Here is a 13,955-nt window from a genome sequence, read left to right as displayed (position 1 = left end):
TACTTCAATCAGGTAAGTGAGGAAACCACAGGGTCTAAAATCTGAATTATACACTACATCATTAACAGACTGGGGAAACACAAGTGAAATGTTAAACCCATCCTTGCTGCTCGGTTATGACAGCCCTCACCTATCACTTTGATAAACAGACATAAAATCCCTTTTGTTGAATGGAGCCTTCTGGAGCAGAGATCAAATGTTAGGAAGTTCCAGCACCTTGGGATCACCGCGCTCCTGCGCCGACAAAGCCTGGCCAGCGCGAGCCCCCTCACGGCAGCCGCCATTTTGCAGAGGTCTCGCCCCTTCCCGGAGGAAGCGCAGCAAAACCCAGACTCCCGTCAAGAAGCAGGCTTCCAGGTACAGCCCGCAGTGTTAAGATAAAACCATCTTTATGTGATCTTTGTAAGCTAAGATGGCCAAGACAAGCTGTGCTGTTTGCAAACTAGGCTTTCTGCTTAAGCTGGGAAAGCACCAAGTTAACACGAAATTAAAATTCCCTGAACGCCCTTTCTCGCCCCCGCAGCCTGCTCCTGCCCTTCCATCTGGAAAAACCCATACCTTCAGCTAAGAATTACAGTGCAGGTGTTTCCTATGCTTCGTTTATACTGCCACACCTTCAGGTGCACATGATGAGATTTTCAGCAGGTCCGTGAGGCTGAATTCCACCAAAATCAGCCCTTAATGTTGACAGCTCATGGAGCAGCTGCCCGCTACCCACACACCCACCCACAATACCTGAACCATTGGGCCCGATGATGCAGTTGAACCTCATGAAGGGTCCGATAACCTGCTGCCCCCTCCACGACTTGAAGTCCTTTACCACCAGCAGCTTCAGGTAACCCATCCCCGCGGGGAGCAGGGGTCAGGAGCTCCTCAGCTCCACACCTCAACCCCCTCAAACAGTCGACAACGATACTTCACCAGTAAGTTTACCGACAGAGAAGTACCCCTAACCCTCTCCCACGATTTTATCGCCTCAAAGGGACTGGCGACCCCGCCCCGCCCTCACAGCCTGCGCGCCTCGTGCAGCGGCCCCGCCCCGCGGTGCCGTTCGGGAGTTGCCGCTCCCGTTCCCCTCGCGACGGGCCGCACTGTGTCCCGGCTGGCCAGCGCCGCCGTCCCGCTGTTCCCATCGCGACGGGCTTTCCCGTGTCCCGCCTGGCCAGCGCCGCTCCCGTTCCCTTCGCGACGGGCCTTCCTGTGTCCCGGCTGGCCAGCTCCGCTCCCGTTCCCATCGCGACGGGCCGCCTTGTGTCCTGGCTGGCCAGCGCCGCTGCTCCCGGCTACCGCTCTCACTCCAGCCCCGCCGTCCCGCTGTTCCCTCCGGTGCCATGAGCGGGCTGGGGCCGCAGCGGGAACTGGAGGAGGCCGCCGCCCTGGAGCGCCGGCGGCGGAGGGAGCTGCTGCGGCGGACCCGCATCTTCAACCCGCGGATCCGCACCATAGGGGTGAGGGCGGGCAGGACGGGAGGGAAGGCGCCGTGTTCCCCTGGATTCCCAGGAGCTCTGAAGAGAATGGCGTAACGCGGGGATCGCGGGGGAGACCCCCAGTGCGGGGCAGGGAGGGAAGGGGCGGCTGAGCCGGTGCCCCAGTGCGCCCTCCTCAGGTGTGTGTGTGTGTGAGGGGCAGCCAGCAGGAAGGGAGGGCCCAGATGCAACTTTCAGAGTCGCGTTTAAAGTTATTGGTGAAAGAAATCATAGAATATTTAGGGTTGGAATCAGTGGATCTGTGAAGATCATCCACTCCAACCCCCCAGCCACGGCAGGGTCACCCAAAGCGGGTGGAACGTGCCCAGGTGGGTTTGGAATATCTTCAGGGGGAAAGACTCCATGACCTCCCTGGGCAGCTGTTCATTGCTCTGCCAGCCTCGATAGAAAGAGGTTCTTCCTCCTGTTGAGGCAAAACTTGCTGTGTTTTACTTCATGGCCATTGTTTCTCCTGTGTACCTGTGCCCCACGGCTCTGGATTCAAGGGCAAGGTGTCATTGCCCCCTACCAGCACAGAGAGATCAAGCCCTGTGTTGTATCTCTGTGTAGTAGTACTTGGATGGAAGCCAAGAGCTTCCAGAGTCAGTTCGTGTAATATGGCTGAGGCAAGTAATTGTTTTTTACCTCACTCCTTTGTGATACTGCCCTTTTCTTCCTGGACCTCGCTAGAATTGATGCTGTGGGAGATTTAGTGCTGTAAGTGTCCTGCAATTAGTCCACATTTTGTATCAGACAAAATAGGACTGATCCATCCTTGTTTATATATAATTGTTATTAATATAATTATAATTAATTATCAATATAATTGTAATCAATACAATTACATATATAATTGTGATTGTTGTGTCTGATTTTTCTTGGCGTGGATGTGTAAATGTGAACACGCTTCCAGCTAGTGGGTTTTCTCCAGAGTTTACTATGCAGTTTGAGCCTGAACATAGGAAATAATGTGCTCTATACCTTTTTGACTTTGGATGCAATAGTATTTTGAATATGCCCGTGATATGTCCAAAGGCCCACATTAAGATTTTGTGAGCATGCATGGAGGGAAGAGTTCTGTGAGGTGATTTCACTGAACTGGTAAAATTGCAACAGATGTCAATTGGATCCTCTTAGGTACAGAAACATGTCTCAAGTCAGTGGAAAAACATGTTCACCTTATCTCTGACAAGGCCTTGAATTTATTGTTTTCACTCCTATGCAAGAGTCATTGTATCTGCAGAGCAATTAGCAGTTCCCACTTACCGAACCTGAGAGGTGTATGGGTCCACCTGGTACAGCATCCCAGCACACACCAACAATATACCTAAGTACCCAACAATATACTTCAGTGGAAGGAGCTAATAACATTTTTTTAGCAGTTGTGGTATAGGTTAAGATACTTGAAATTTCTTCATCAGAAACACATACTTTCTCTATAAAGTGGCTTTTCTAGAGCTTTAAAAATGAGCTGCAAACTAGATTCTCAGTTAATGAAATAGCTGACAAATCACATATCCTGGTGTGTTTTATTGAGCTGTGCTAAAGTACACCATCTGAAGGTTTTACCCAAATACTTTTGTAGAATTGACTTGTTTTGTCGAACTGACTCAGGTAGGTTTTGCTAGATCTGTTCACATTAGACAAACATCTAAAATGAAAGAGAGTTCGTCTGGAGAATTTTGATTAACAGCTTCTTTTGATTTAACATCATTCAATGTACCTGAAAAATGATGCTGACAGAAGGGACTGTTCTTATGGTTTGAAGTTAGGCCGGGTCTGAACCATAAAGAGCCAGGAAATCCATACAGAGATATTCTACATCAGTATTTCTGTGTGGTTTTATGATTCATTGCTTCAGTTCTCTGACCAGTTTACCTGAGTGGCAATTGCTGAGAAAATTTAAAAATCAAGACAATATTTGACTTAGAAACCAAAAATCCTAAAGCAGGGTTTGAATATTTTAAAAACATGGAGGTAATACACTGGAAAGCAGAATGAGAACCCAGATTTTCTATTTTTTCATTGATTATTACTAGTTTTTTTATTGCTTTGACTTCTGTATCTGTTTTGTCATCTGAGTAATGGAAAAATAAGGTAATGCCCTCTTCACTTAGAGATTGAAGAATCTATCCTCAGTAAACCACTGATTTTTCTAGAGAGTTCAGATGAGTAATCCAAATGAAATACTACTTTCAATTTACATGTAAACTTTAGACATAAATAGAACAAGTTTAGAAATTAGCTGCCTCAAACTGTTCATAGATTTCTTATTTAAATGCTTAAAAATGAAACCTATAGTTTTATGTGACTGGGAATGTTGGTTTTAGGGATGTTTTTGTGTCGAGTGAAAAAGTGTCAAGAGGTCAGAGCCAATAGTGTAACACAAGTCGATTCACTGACCTACCTCTATTATTGCCAGAATACTGAGAACTTGTATTGAATTTCTCTTAACAGTATTTCCTGTAGTTATATTGTCAGCTTGGCTTTCCCAATGAGACCTCTGAAAGAGCTGATATTTAGAGTCTGCAACAGCATTGTTTTTGGAGGATAGAATTCTTGATGGTTTCAGCCTTGCTTACAAACTTACCTCTTTGCTTGATGGCTCTTGTCGGTTGTCCTTTACAGCACTAACCCTGTCTATTTTCAGCCATGATCTGTTTCTGTTTTCATCTGAATAGGTTTTAGAAAAAGAGTATTAAAATTGTTTAAGATTCTTGAAGACATTAAGTGACTTGTCAGTAAAAAAAAAAAAAAAAAAAAAAAAAAAAAGAAGTAAAATCCACGTTTCTGCCTGTTAATTTGCCACAATCTGCCAACAAATGTGGGGCCACATTCTTTTGCCCAAAATGGAGCTCCCATTTGATGATGTGGCCTGTATTATCCTTTGCTCAGGTCCCACTTGCCATGGATGTGGATGTTCTGTACCATATCTGTCAGCTCATCACAGATTGTGTATCCTGTAGTGCGTTTTGGCAACCATGTGAATCTCTCTGATAAGACAGGAAACATTGTCATTCATTTCTTATACTGAACTCTTTGTATTTTTTTCAAATATGAACTATTACAACCTCTTGTCATCTTTACTGTTAAAATACTTACCTGCTTTGTAAATGAAAGCAGAACAATAAAATTGCCAGCTGTAGTGGGAAAAAACATATTCTATGTAATGCAGCTGAAAATATTTATAGCTCTATGTATCATGTAAATGTGGTGTTTTCATCTGATCAGGTGCAAGAACATACCTATCATTATTAAAACAAAGCAAACAAACAAGAATATTTCTGTTTCTGGATTTTTTTTGCCCACATTCGTAATGTGTATATATTCTGTTGCTAGTGGGATTATATCTATTTTGTACAACTGTGAGTCAATGTAGCTTGACAATACCTGTTTTAATTGTTCAAACACAGTATCTCCTAAAGAGCTGCCTTTTTTTTTTTTTTCATTTTAATAGATTGATAAAGATGCATTGGATGCACAGGTCAAGGAGAGGAAAATTCAAGAAGCAGCTGAAAAAGCAGAACATGAGAGATTCGGTATATTCCTAGATACTGTGATATTTCTGTGAATAGTTAAATGTTTTAATCCGTTTCTTGCTTTCTTTTTCCCTTCATATATTCTCTAAATTCAGTCATCCTATTTATGTTCATGCATCTACATTGGCACAGTGTGTATTCTCCTTGTTATCTTAAGATTTATACTGACATGATTAAACTGGAATACATTGCCTAATAGGCCAGAATTTTCAGAGTTTTCTTTTAAAAGGTATTGATGAACAGCATGATTTAAAAACCTGAATATGCATCAGCATTAAAAAGAAATAAAATTAAATTTTTACCACTGTCCTTTTCAGTATGGTGGTAGCTAATCTGTTTAGTTGTTTCATGTTTTAGTCTTCTGTCTAGCCATTCTTCCACAGAATATATAGATTCTATGGAATCCTCTCTAGATTGTTATTGCTGGAAGCATGAGTCATATACAGTAAGGTGATAAGAGAAGCCATTGCTGAGTCAGAACTTGCAGCCACACAAATATTTCATGCTGTGCCCTGACCTCAAACCTTTTGTGGTCTTCTGTGCTTGGGATGCTTTCCTGTGCTATCAGATGAAAGGGTCCCACAGCCTGAGCTCTCTGTGTGCCTCAAGAGGAGCTAAAATGGAGCTGCCACTTCCAGCTGCTTGTGATTTTCCTGGCTGGAAAATACACCTGTCAGGGTTTGACTCCTGGGAAACTACCAGCAGCAATGTGGAGTCTGGCAAAAGAGGAAAAGATATTTTCTAGCAAATTATTGTAAATAACTAAAATGGCTAGTTGGGTGGGAGTTTTGTTGTTTGTTTTTCTTAAAAATGCTGAAATTTATTTAGTTCCAATTAAATGGGCAGGAGCTCTTAAGCTGTTCAAAACTTAATGCCAGCCAATGATTTTAGTGCTATGGTTAGAAAAATCATTGGAACTACGGAACAACTACCTATATTCCTTTCAGTTGCAGCCCAATTTTGGTGTGCTTCCTGGTAAGCAGCAATGTTTTTCAGCTGTAGCTGTAAACTGAGAGTAAATGGGAGCAACTGGTTTACTGTTCATTGTGTAGCAGGTTTTCACCAAACAAAACTTCATAGTTCTGGTACTTATTATTGTATTTGTTTCACATGCACATATTTCATTGTAACATTAATAAAATACTTTATGCCTAAAAAGCTGAAAATATTGCATAAGTAAATATTACTAACTTTAAAATGTTTGCTGGGCTGGTACTTATGGATCAAATACTCTCCTAAGGCATAACAGTTTGAAGATTTATATTCTGTGTATTCATCTGGAAAATTTTATTTTCACCTTATGTGTGCACTCCAATGACTCATGCACCTCTAAGAGTTGTGGTTTCATTGTGTTCATTTTTGTCTAGCTCATGACATGAAGAAAAATGACAAGCTCATGTGTCTGCTAGAAGAACGCCAGAAAAATGAAATCAAAGACATGAACAGGGCTCTAACTGAATTTCATAAGAATTTTCAGAAGCCAGAAACAAGACGTGAATTTGACCTGAATGATCCACAAGCCCTAAAGAAAGACAGACCTGCTCGAGTTTCAGATGATGATCCTCGGTGTACTATATCTGGCATGCAGAAATTTATGGGTGAAGACTTAAACTATGATCAGAGGATGAAGTTTCAAAAGGAGCAATTGAGGGAGTGGTCTCTTCAGCAACAGAAGGACTCAAAAAATGCGTTAGCCGACCAAAAATTGGCAGGTAACAAAAAAGTTAATGTAGTTTTAATCTTCTTTTTTTGAAGTTGTGGTGTATTTGATGAAAATATGGTATTGTATATTTAACTTAGAAATACTAGACCAGTTAGAAATACTAGACCAGTTTTTACTTTATAAGCTTTAATGTATTCACTATTTCTCTTAGGAAGTCTCTATTTCATAACATGTGGTTGTAATATCACCCAGGTTTCATTTCTGGTTTGTGCCTCTAGTTGGTATGCTTACTTCATCAGGCCAAACTGTCTAATCCCTACTGTCCTAGAGAAGAAAAAATAATACTGATTTTTCTTTCCCAGCTTGTCATGAAACATTACTTTCTGCAGTACTTAATATACTTCTTTCATTTTAACACTGACTGTTTAGACAAGATAGGTTACATATTAAACTGATTCATGAGTCACCTGAAATCCCAAGATGGACAGCTTTGATGGTAGGATTTGGAAATAGTTATTCAGCCTACTGTGTCTGTAGCTCCCCCCTGCCCCTTCTCCTGGTTAACTCATATGGCACATCATTTCCATGAATATTGACTATGTTTTATTTGAATCTAATTTAGATGATCTTTATGACAAGTTTAGGATTGAACTTGACCGAAAGATTATGGAAGAACAAAGAAAAGAAGAGGAAAGCAGGCGTGCTGTTTGTACAGCTACTAAAAATTTCAACAGAATCCAGGTAAATTAATACTAAGTTGGTTTGTTGTTTTTTAGAAAATGTGGAGACAGAGAAGGAAAATAAGATGGACAAAATCAGAATGAGTAGTGATGTTTTCAATGGGGGTTTCTTATCACCTGACTTTCAAGGCTGTTTCATCTTGGAACAAGATAAATTTTACGCACTTTGCCAAGTGAGCAATCGATCCAAGGATTTAGACGTCTTCTATCTAGTTATCCTCTGCCAAAATTGTCCCTCCTGGTTCTCAGCTTGACTGGTGGGCAGAAACAGCTCCCCAGTTATTCAGAGGCTTTGAGCTGGCAAAAGCCTCCCATGCTTCTTTCTGGGTTTCCATCAGACCTCCCATACTCTTATTGTGTCTGTCTGCTTTTCTTTGCACTTGTGTGGAAACATTGGTAACAATTGCTTGTTGTCCTTATTGTTTACATTAATTTCCCACAACCACTGCTTTTGGCTCTTCAGCTGCTTCATGAGTATTTGTGTACAATGTCACTTGGTTGTTAACTGACCTTGCTTTGGAGCCTGTCTTAGTACCATTACCTGTCATGCTCTAGTTCTTCGTCTTACTGCAGAGGGTTTTCTTCTTTTCAGCTTCTACATACAGCTCAAAGGGCTACGTGGATGCTATTAGCTTAAACTGTATTTGTTGTGACTGAGCTTTAAATGTATTTATCACATCAAAATAAACCACATTAGAATTACCTACATTAAGTATGGTACTTTTTGGTTTAGCTCTATAAGCATGCAAGTCTTTAATGTTGCTTGAGCCTTTTGGGGGGCATTTGTCATATAATTTTTTATAATTGTTTTTAGACAGCCCAGGTTAATTGAAAATCAAAATCTAAATGTACAGGAGCAAGCCATCCCCATGCACTGAAAGCCAAGCCAGTGATGAACACCAGCCTGGCTGAACAGACAGCTTTGGCTGGAACTCAGTGAGAAAAAGAGAGTTTATTACCTTTGGAAGAAGGGGCAGGCAGCTCAGAAGGACTGCAATAATGTTACAAGGTCATGCAGGGAGAAAATTAGAAAGGGCCAAAGCCCAGCTAGAACTTAATCTGGCTACTGCTGTCAAAGACAATGAAAAATGTTTCTAAAAACACATCAGCAGCAAAAGAAAGGCAAGGATAATCTCTGTCCTTTGTTTGGAGGGAAACATAGTGACAGTGCATAAGGAAAGGACTGAGGTACTTGATATCTTCTTTGCTTCGGTCTTCAGCAACCTGAGCTGGAAGGCAGGGACAAGGACCAGAATGAAGCTCCCATATTCCAGGAGGGAATGGTCAGAGAACTTCTATGCAACTTAGATCCACAAAAGTCCATAGGGTCAGATGGGATCCATCCAAGGGTACTGAGGGAGCTGGTGGCAGTGCTTATGGAGCCACTTCCCATCATTTCCCAGCAGTGCTGGCTCACCAGGGAGGTCCCAGCTGAAGGGAAGTTGGCCAGCGTGACACTCCTGCAGGAAGGGCTGGAAGGAGGATCCAGGGAGCTACGGGCCTGCCAGCCTGACCTCGGTGCCGGGAAAGGTCACGGAGCAGATCCTCTCGAGTGCCATTGTGCACCACGTGCAGGACAAGCAGGGCAGCAGCCCAGCCAGCCAGGGTTTATGGGTCCTGCTTGACCCACCTGATCTCCTGGGCAGAGTGACCCCTCAGTGGATGTGTCTGCCTGGACTTTAGGAAAGCCTCTGACACTGTTTCTCCCAGCATTTTCCTCATGGCTTGACAGGGACACGCACTGTTCACTGGGTAAAAGACTGGCTGGATGTCTGGGTCCAGAGAGTGCTGGAGAGTGGAGCTACACCCAGCTGGGGCCAGGCACCAATGGTGTTCCCAGGGCTCAGAACTGGGGTCAGTTTTTTAATGTCATCAACAATGACCTGGACAAGGGAATCAAGTCACATTGTAGATGGCACCAAGTCTTCTGGGAGGTAGGAAGGCTCTGCAGAGGGATCTGGACAGGCTGGAATAACAGGCCCAGGCCAGTAGTCTGAGTTTTAACAAAGCCAAATTCTGGATTTTGCACTTGGGTCACAGCAACCCCCTACAGCTCCAAGATGGGGACAGTGGCTGAGAAATGTCTGGCAGGAAAGCCTTGGGGTGCTGGTGGCTGAATATGGGCCAGATGTGCCCAGGTAGGCAGGAGGCCAGTAACACCTGGCCTGGATCAGAAATAGTGAAGCCAGCAGGACTTTGGCTAGACAAGATAAATCTGATGTGTTTTCAGACTTCAAAATCTTTCTTGTCGTTAATCATGGCATACTAGTGTGGCATTCATGGCTATGCCTAGGGCTGGGAGTTTCCTCCAGTAAGATTCTCAGGCAGCTTGGAAATTTTATGCTCTCCCACTTAAAGAGAAATCTGAGTTACAATGTCGAAGTGCCTTGTTGCTAGATCACAGTGGAGTGACATTAAGAAAGTGATCTAAATAAAAATTGCACATTTTAAGCTTCAAGGCCAGCAATTATGTGGGATCCATTCAAAATTATTTTCTGTTAAATGTGATTTACTCTAGAGCTTTTTCCAAACTACAAATAATTCCTTGATTCATAGTATTAATAAGAGAAAAGTACATACCCAGATGTTCTGGTTCAGTGTTCCAAAAATATTGGATGATTTAATATCTTTGGGCATTTGGGCTTTAAAAGTAGTCATGTCACCGTTCATTTCAGGTACTTATTGACTCTTCTTGAGGAAAAAAAACCAAAACAATTCAGGAAAATACTTTTTGAATTTAAAAAAATTTCTTAAACCTTCTGGTAGAAGTCATACTCACTAATACCAGAGATGAAAAAGTGGCCTTTAATTCCTGCTGTATTATTCCATGTTATGATGCTGATGATTCCTAGATCTGAACTTGATGTTTGTCACATGAAACTTGATTTTCTTGAGGTTTTCCATTTGTGTAAAAGTAGGCTTTTTTTTTTTCCCTCCATAGTTGATGTTCCTGTTAGCTCTAGACATTTCTAAATCCAAGGTTTTTGCCATTGTCTAAGCTGAATTGTGGCTTAGCTAATGTACAATTAATTGGACATCTCCTGTCTGTGTGTTTTGAGGGCTTACCCATGCTTTTCACCTGGATTCAGTGTGTAATATATAAATCAAGTTTAGTGATTTGAGAGTGTAAATTTTTATTGTAAATTTCTTCCATGTTGTGTTTGTCTGCTAAATATGTCCTGGTTATTTACTTGAGGATAAATGTGGAATTATTTTTTATTTAATTCTGTGTTTTCTTATAAAACAAAGTTATTTTCCCCCAGTTTACTTGCTATGTGTAATATGACAACATTACTGTTTGATATTCGGCTTTTGATCTTGCCCAGTAAGACAATGATCACTTTTTGTAGGTGATGCTTTTGATAACTATGCATGTTGGAAAGACATCTGTTATGATGTGTTAACATTTTTTCATCCCTTAGTTCATTTTTTTTTTGGAAAAACACATCATTTCTGTCTTTCCATTGAATTTAGGCTGCTGAACTAGATCATAAAAATGAATTGGAAAAGGCTCAAAAAATAAAAGATGACATGGATGAAATTACCTGCCTCCTTCGAGGAGACTTCCTTTCTGAAAACCCTGACCAAGCAATCAGTCCCTGGGGTAAACATAATGTGCTGGTGAATCGATGGAAGGGAATGAATCAGGAGCAGCGGATGGCAATTCGTGAATTTCAAAAGGAACAAGCCCTGGAGAAACAGGTATTTAAGCTCACATGCATTTTCATGCATTGTTTGTTTTCTTGCTTGTAATAATACTATACACAATGTTTGTAGAATAAAAATACCATTGTTTGCCCTGGACATGCCAATTTGAGACTGTGTTTTCCATTGATCTGCATTTTACCCAAACTTTAATCAGTCTAACTGAACACAGTACGTCTGAAGCACCTGGGAGATGTCATGGAGTAGGCTGGAGCCCTGGAGTTGGTCTGGGAGGAAGATTGCTGAGGAGCCCAGGGCCAAGGGGATCTTAGGGCATGGTCCATGATGGTCCAGCTGAGCAGCAAAGTTCTGCCCAGCCTGAGACCCAGGCTTCATGATGCAATTCAGGACCTGAGAGTGCACAAGCTGCCTGCAAGGAGTGGGCTGCTCCATAGGGGAAGGAGATCCAGGAGCTGAAGGTGAAAGCAAGGCAGGCCAAAGCAGTATTCTCATGCTCAAGGGTGCCCAAGCAAGGCACATAGAGCAGATCCAGTGAGCTTGCTCATGCAAATTTCAGAGACGTAAAAGTTCATGAATGTAAGAATGTGATGGAGTTTCATTTCTACCATTCCACACAACTATGAGCGATACTATAAAATAGAATTTCAATGGTAATGTTGATGCTCTAGAGGTGTATAGAAGCAGGCAGTTAAAATGAAGATGTCTAGGCTCCAGGCCTGCTTATTGTGAAGTAGGAAGTGACTTGCCTCCCTTGTGCAGAGGCTGCATTTATGACAGCTAAGGAATAGTGTTTGATTTTATCTTTTAGTCCTTACAATACCATAGGCTATACTATATCTTACTATATAGTACCGTTATTAAAGCTGAAGGTAGAATTGTTATTTTCCTGCCTCTCCTATTACTCTGAAATGAACCCATTCAAGTCATTAGGCTGGCTGAAAATGAGTACAATCAAGAAAAGTAAGTTTTTTGCAGGCCTGTTTTTTTGATTCTGTACAGTGGGGTGTCAGACAAGAAGTGAGGCAGAGGAAAAAAGTTTCTACTCATGTGGTGTTCGTGGCTCCACTATTTTACCAAGTTAGCCATATCATAAGCCATACTGATGTCTATGCACCTCTTGCTTCAAGAAGTTGCAATAATAACAATAATAAAAAAAATAATCTGTTGCTGCTCTGGATTTTTACAGAGAGAAAAGAATAGCTCTTTCATTGGCTGTGTCTTGCTTGTGCCTGGTTTAGAAATCCTTGCTGCATTCTCCCCATTTCAAATGCTACCCCTAGTGTTCAATAAAGGCAGGCAAGTTTGTTTGGATGAACTTACCCATGAGACTTTATATACACACTTCCATCTTTGAAAGAGAAAATGAAGTTTTTTTTCTCACTCCTGCAGAGAGTAAGAGAGCAGGAACGCCGCAGAGATGCTGAATGGGACAGGCAACGTCTGCAGGCTGCGCGAGTCCAGTTGCTTTGGGAGCGGCACCAGCAGCGGCAGAATCAGGAACAGCGCCGAGATTTGGATGCCATGAATACAGGGCTCTCTCAGGAGCAAAAAGCAAAGTAAGTACCAAACCTTCATCATTATGAATACAATAGCTTGGCTTTCAAAGAGCTCTTTTTATTTGTTCTGTTTGTACCTTTATTAATACACTTGTTTCTTTAATTTATCTTAGTTTTCTGAAACAAAAAAGGATGACCTGCCGGTAGAGCTGCCATTTTCTGATAGCTCAGGGTTAAACTAGCACCACGAAGAGCATTTCCATTATGTATGACAGAAATAGATGATCCTTTAGCTAACCACTGGATGTGTCTTGAAGGGCAGTTCTTGTGTCTGCTCCTATGGGAAGGGAGAAGGACAATACAGCAAGGACAATGCAGGAAAAGAAAAACAAACATAATGATTTGGCATTCTATTTTTCCAGTTTTTGGGTTTTTTTTTTGGGCATGAATACAGAAGTACAGAATAGTCAGAGTCGGAAGGGACCTAGAAGGATCATCAAGTCCAGCTCTTAAATGAATGGCCCACATGGGGAATGAACCCTTGACCTTTGCATTATTAGCACTATGCTCTGACCAACTGAGCCAGTCTCAGGTTCATATATACCTTTTGCAAATGAATTTCCAATACATGATGCCTTCTTATTATGAAAAAAAAAGTTTGAAACTGTGTTAATTCAAGCTTTTTTACTCTTGAGATTTCTGGAGGGATATCTCAGGAAGAAAAACCCAAGTTTGCTGTATTGAGATGTGGCATATATTTTGCAGAACAAGTTCTAGTTACATTAAATTCCATTTCTAATAATTTATGAAGATTTATGGGTGTTAATGCATTATATCTTTTTTAGATTTCTCAGACTGCTTCTGAATAATAGCAAAAACCCAATTACTAATGGCTTTTAAAAATTTTTATCTATTTCTAGGAACATTTACCTTAAAGAGGAAGAGTATTCAAATATTCCAACAGAGGAGTTTTACGCACAGTTTAATACAACCACCCGGTGATGATCTGGATAAATTGACCAGAATTATACAGAAGTATGTAGACACATTAAAATTTTCAGTTGAGCAATCCCATGTTTTATTGTTTTTATCTGTTCCGTGCCCTGTTCAAACACCGCATGCAAACCAAAGGACAGATGTATTCTAAGAAAAAGAAAACGTTGTAATAATTTTTAAACATGATTGTTGTTCTGATAGGACTAGTAGATTCAGTAGTAGGTTGTTTGACTCTTGTGTCTCAGGCTTAGCTGTAATATTTACATTATTCTTGACTATAGGAATCAATTTCTGGAAAGAAATCTGAATTTTAACTACAGTACTGCTTCATGCAACTTGGCCAGAGGGGAATGCTTCCTGCCATAGTCCACAAGAGATGCCCTTCTCTG

General features: G+C 41.4%; 2 protein-coding genes across 2 annotated transcripts in view; one reads left to right on the top strand and one right to left on the bottom strand.

Moving 5' to 3' along the window:
- The window catches only part of SMC1B (structural maintenance of chromosomes 1B), a 28,852-nt gene extending 28,008 nt beyond the window's left edge, over positions 1-844 (bottom strand). The window contains exon 1 of the mRNA XM_041485974.1: positions 736-844. Within this exon, the coding sequence (XP_041341908.1) occupies positions 736-844 (109 nt within the window). The remainder of the gene's footprint in view (positions 1-735) is intronic.
- Positions 845-1,316: 472 nt separating this feature from the next.
- Positions 1,317-13,572, top strand: RIBC2 (RIB43A domain with coiled-coils 2). The gene is made up of 7 exons (XM_041485993.1): positions 1,317-1,448; positions 4,924-5,005; positions 6,373-6,717; positions 7,291-7,409; positions 10,883-11,110; positions 12,464-12,630; positions 13,491-13,572. The coding sequence occupies exons 1-7, from the start codon at positions 1,332-1,334 to the stop codon at positions 13,570-13,572; spliced, it is 1,140 nt and encodes a 379-aa protein (XP_041341927.1). The 5' UTR covers positions 1,317-1,331.
- Positions 13,573-13,955: the final 383 nt, after the last annotated feature.

The sequence above is a fragment of the Pyrgilauda ruficollis genome, unplaced genomic scaffold (genome assembly GCF_017590135.1).
Source record: "Pyrgilauda ruficollis isolate IOZ18807 unplaced genomic scaffold, ASM1759013v1 scaffold73, whole genome shotgun sequence".
In the NCBI taxonomy this organism is placed as follows: Eukaryota; Metazoa; Chordata; class Aves; order Passeriformes; family Passeridae; genus Pyrgilauda; species Pyrgilauda ruficollis.
This window is presented reverse-complemented; position numbering and strand designations above follow the sequence as displayed.

Coding starts and splice junctions, on each gene's coding strand:
- RIBC2 (XM_041485993.1), top strand. CDS start 1,332: ATGAGCGGGCTGGGGCCGCAGCGGGAACTGGAGGAGGCCGCCGCCCTG. Junction 11,111..12,463: donor AACAAGCCCTGGAGAAACAG/GTATTTAAGCTC, acceptor TCACTCCTGCAG/AGAGTAAGAGAGCAGGAACG. Junction 12,631..13,490: donor TCTCAGGAGCAAAAAGCAAA/GTAAGTACCAAA, acceptor ATCTATTTCTAG/GAACATTTACCTTAAAGAGG.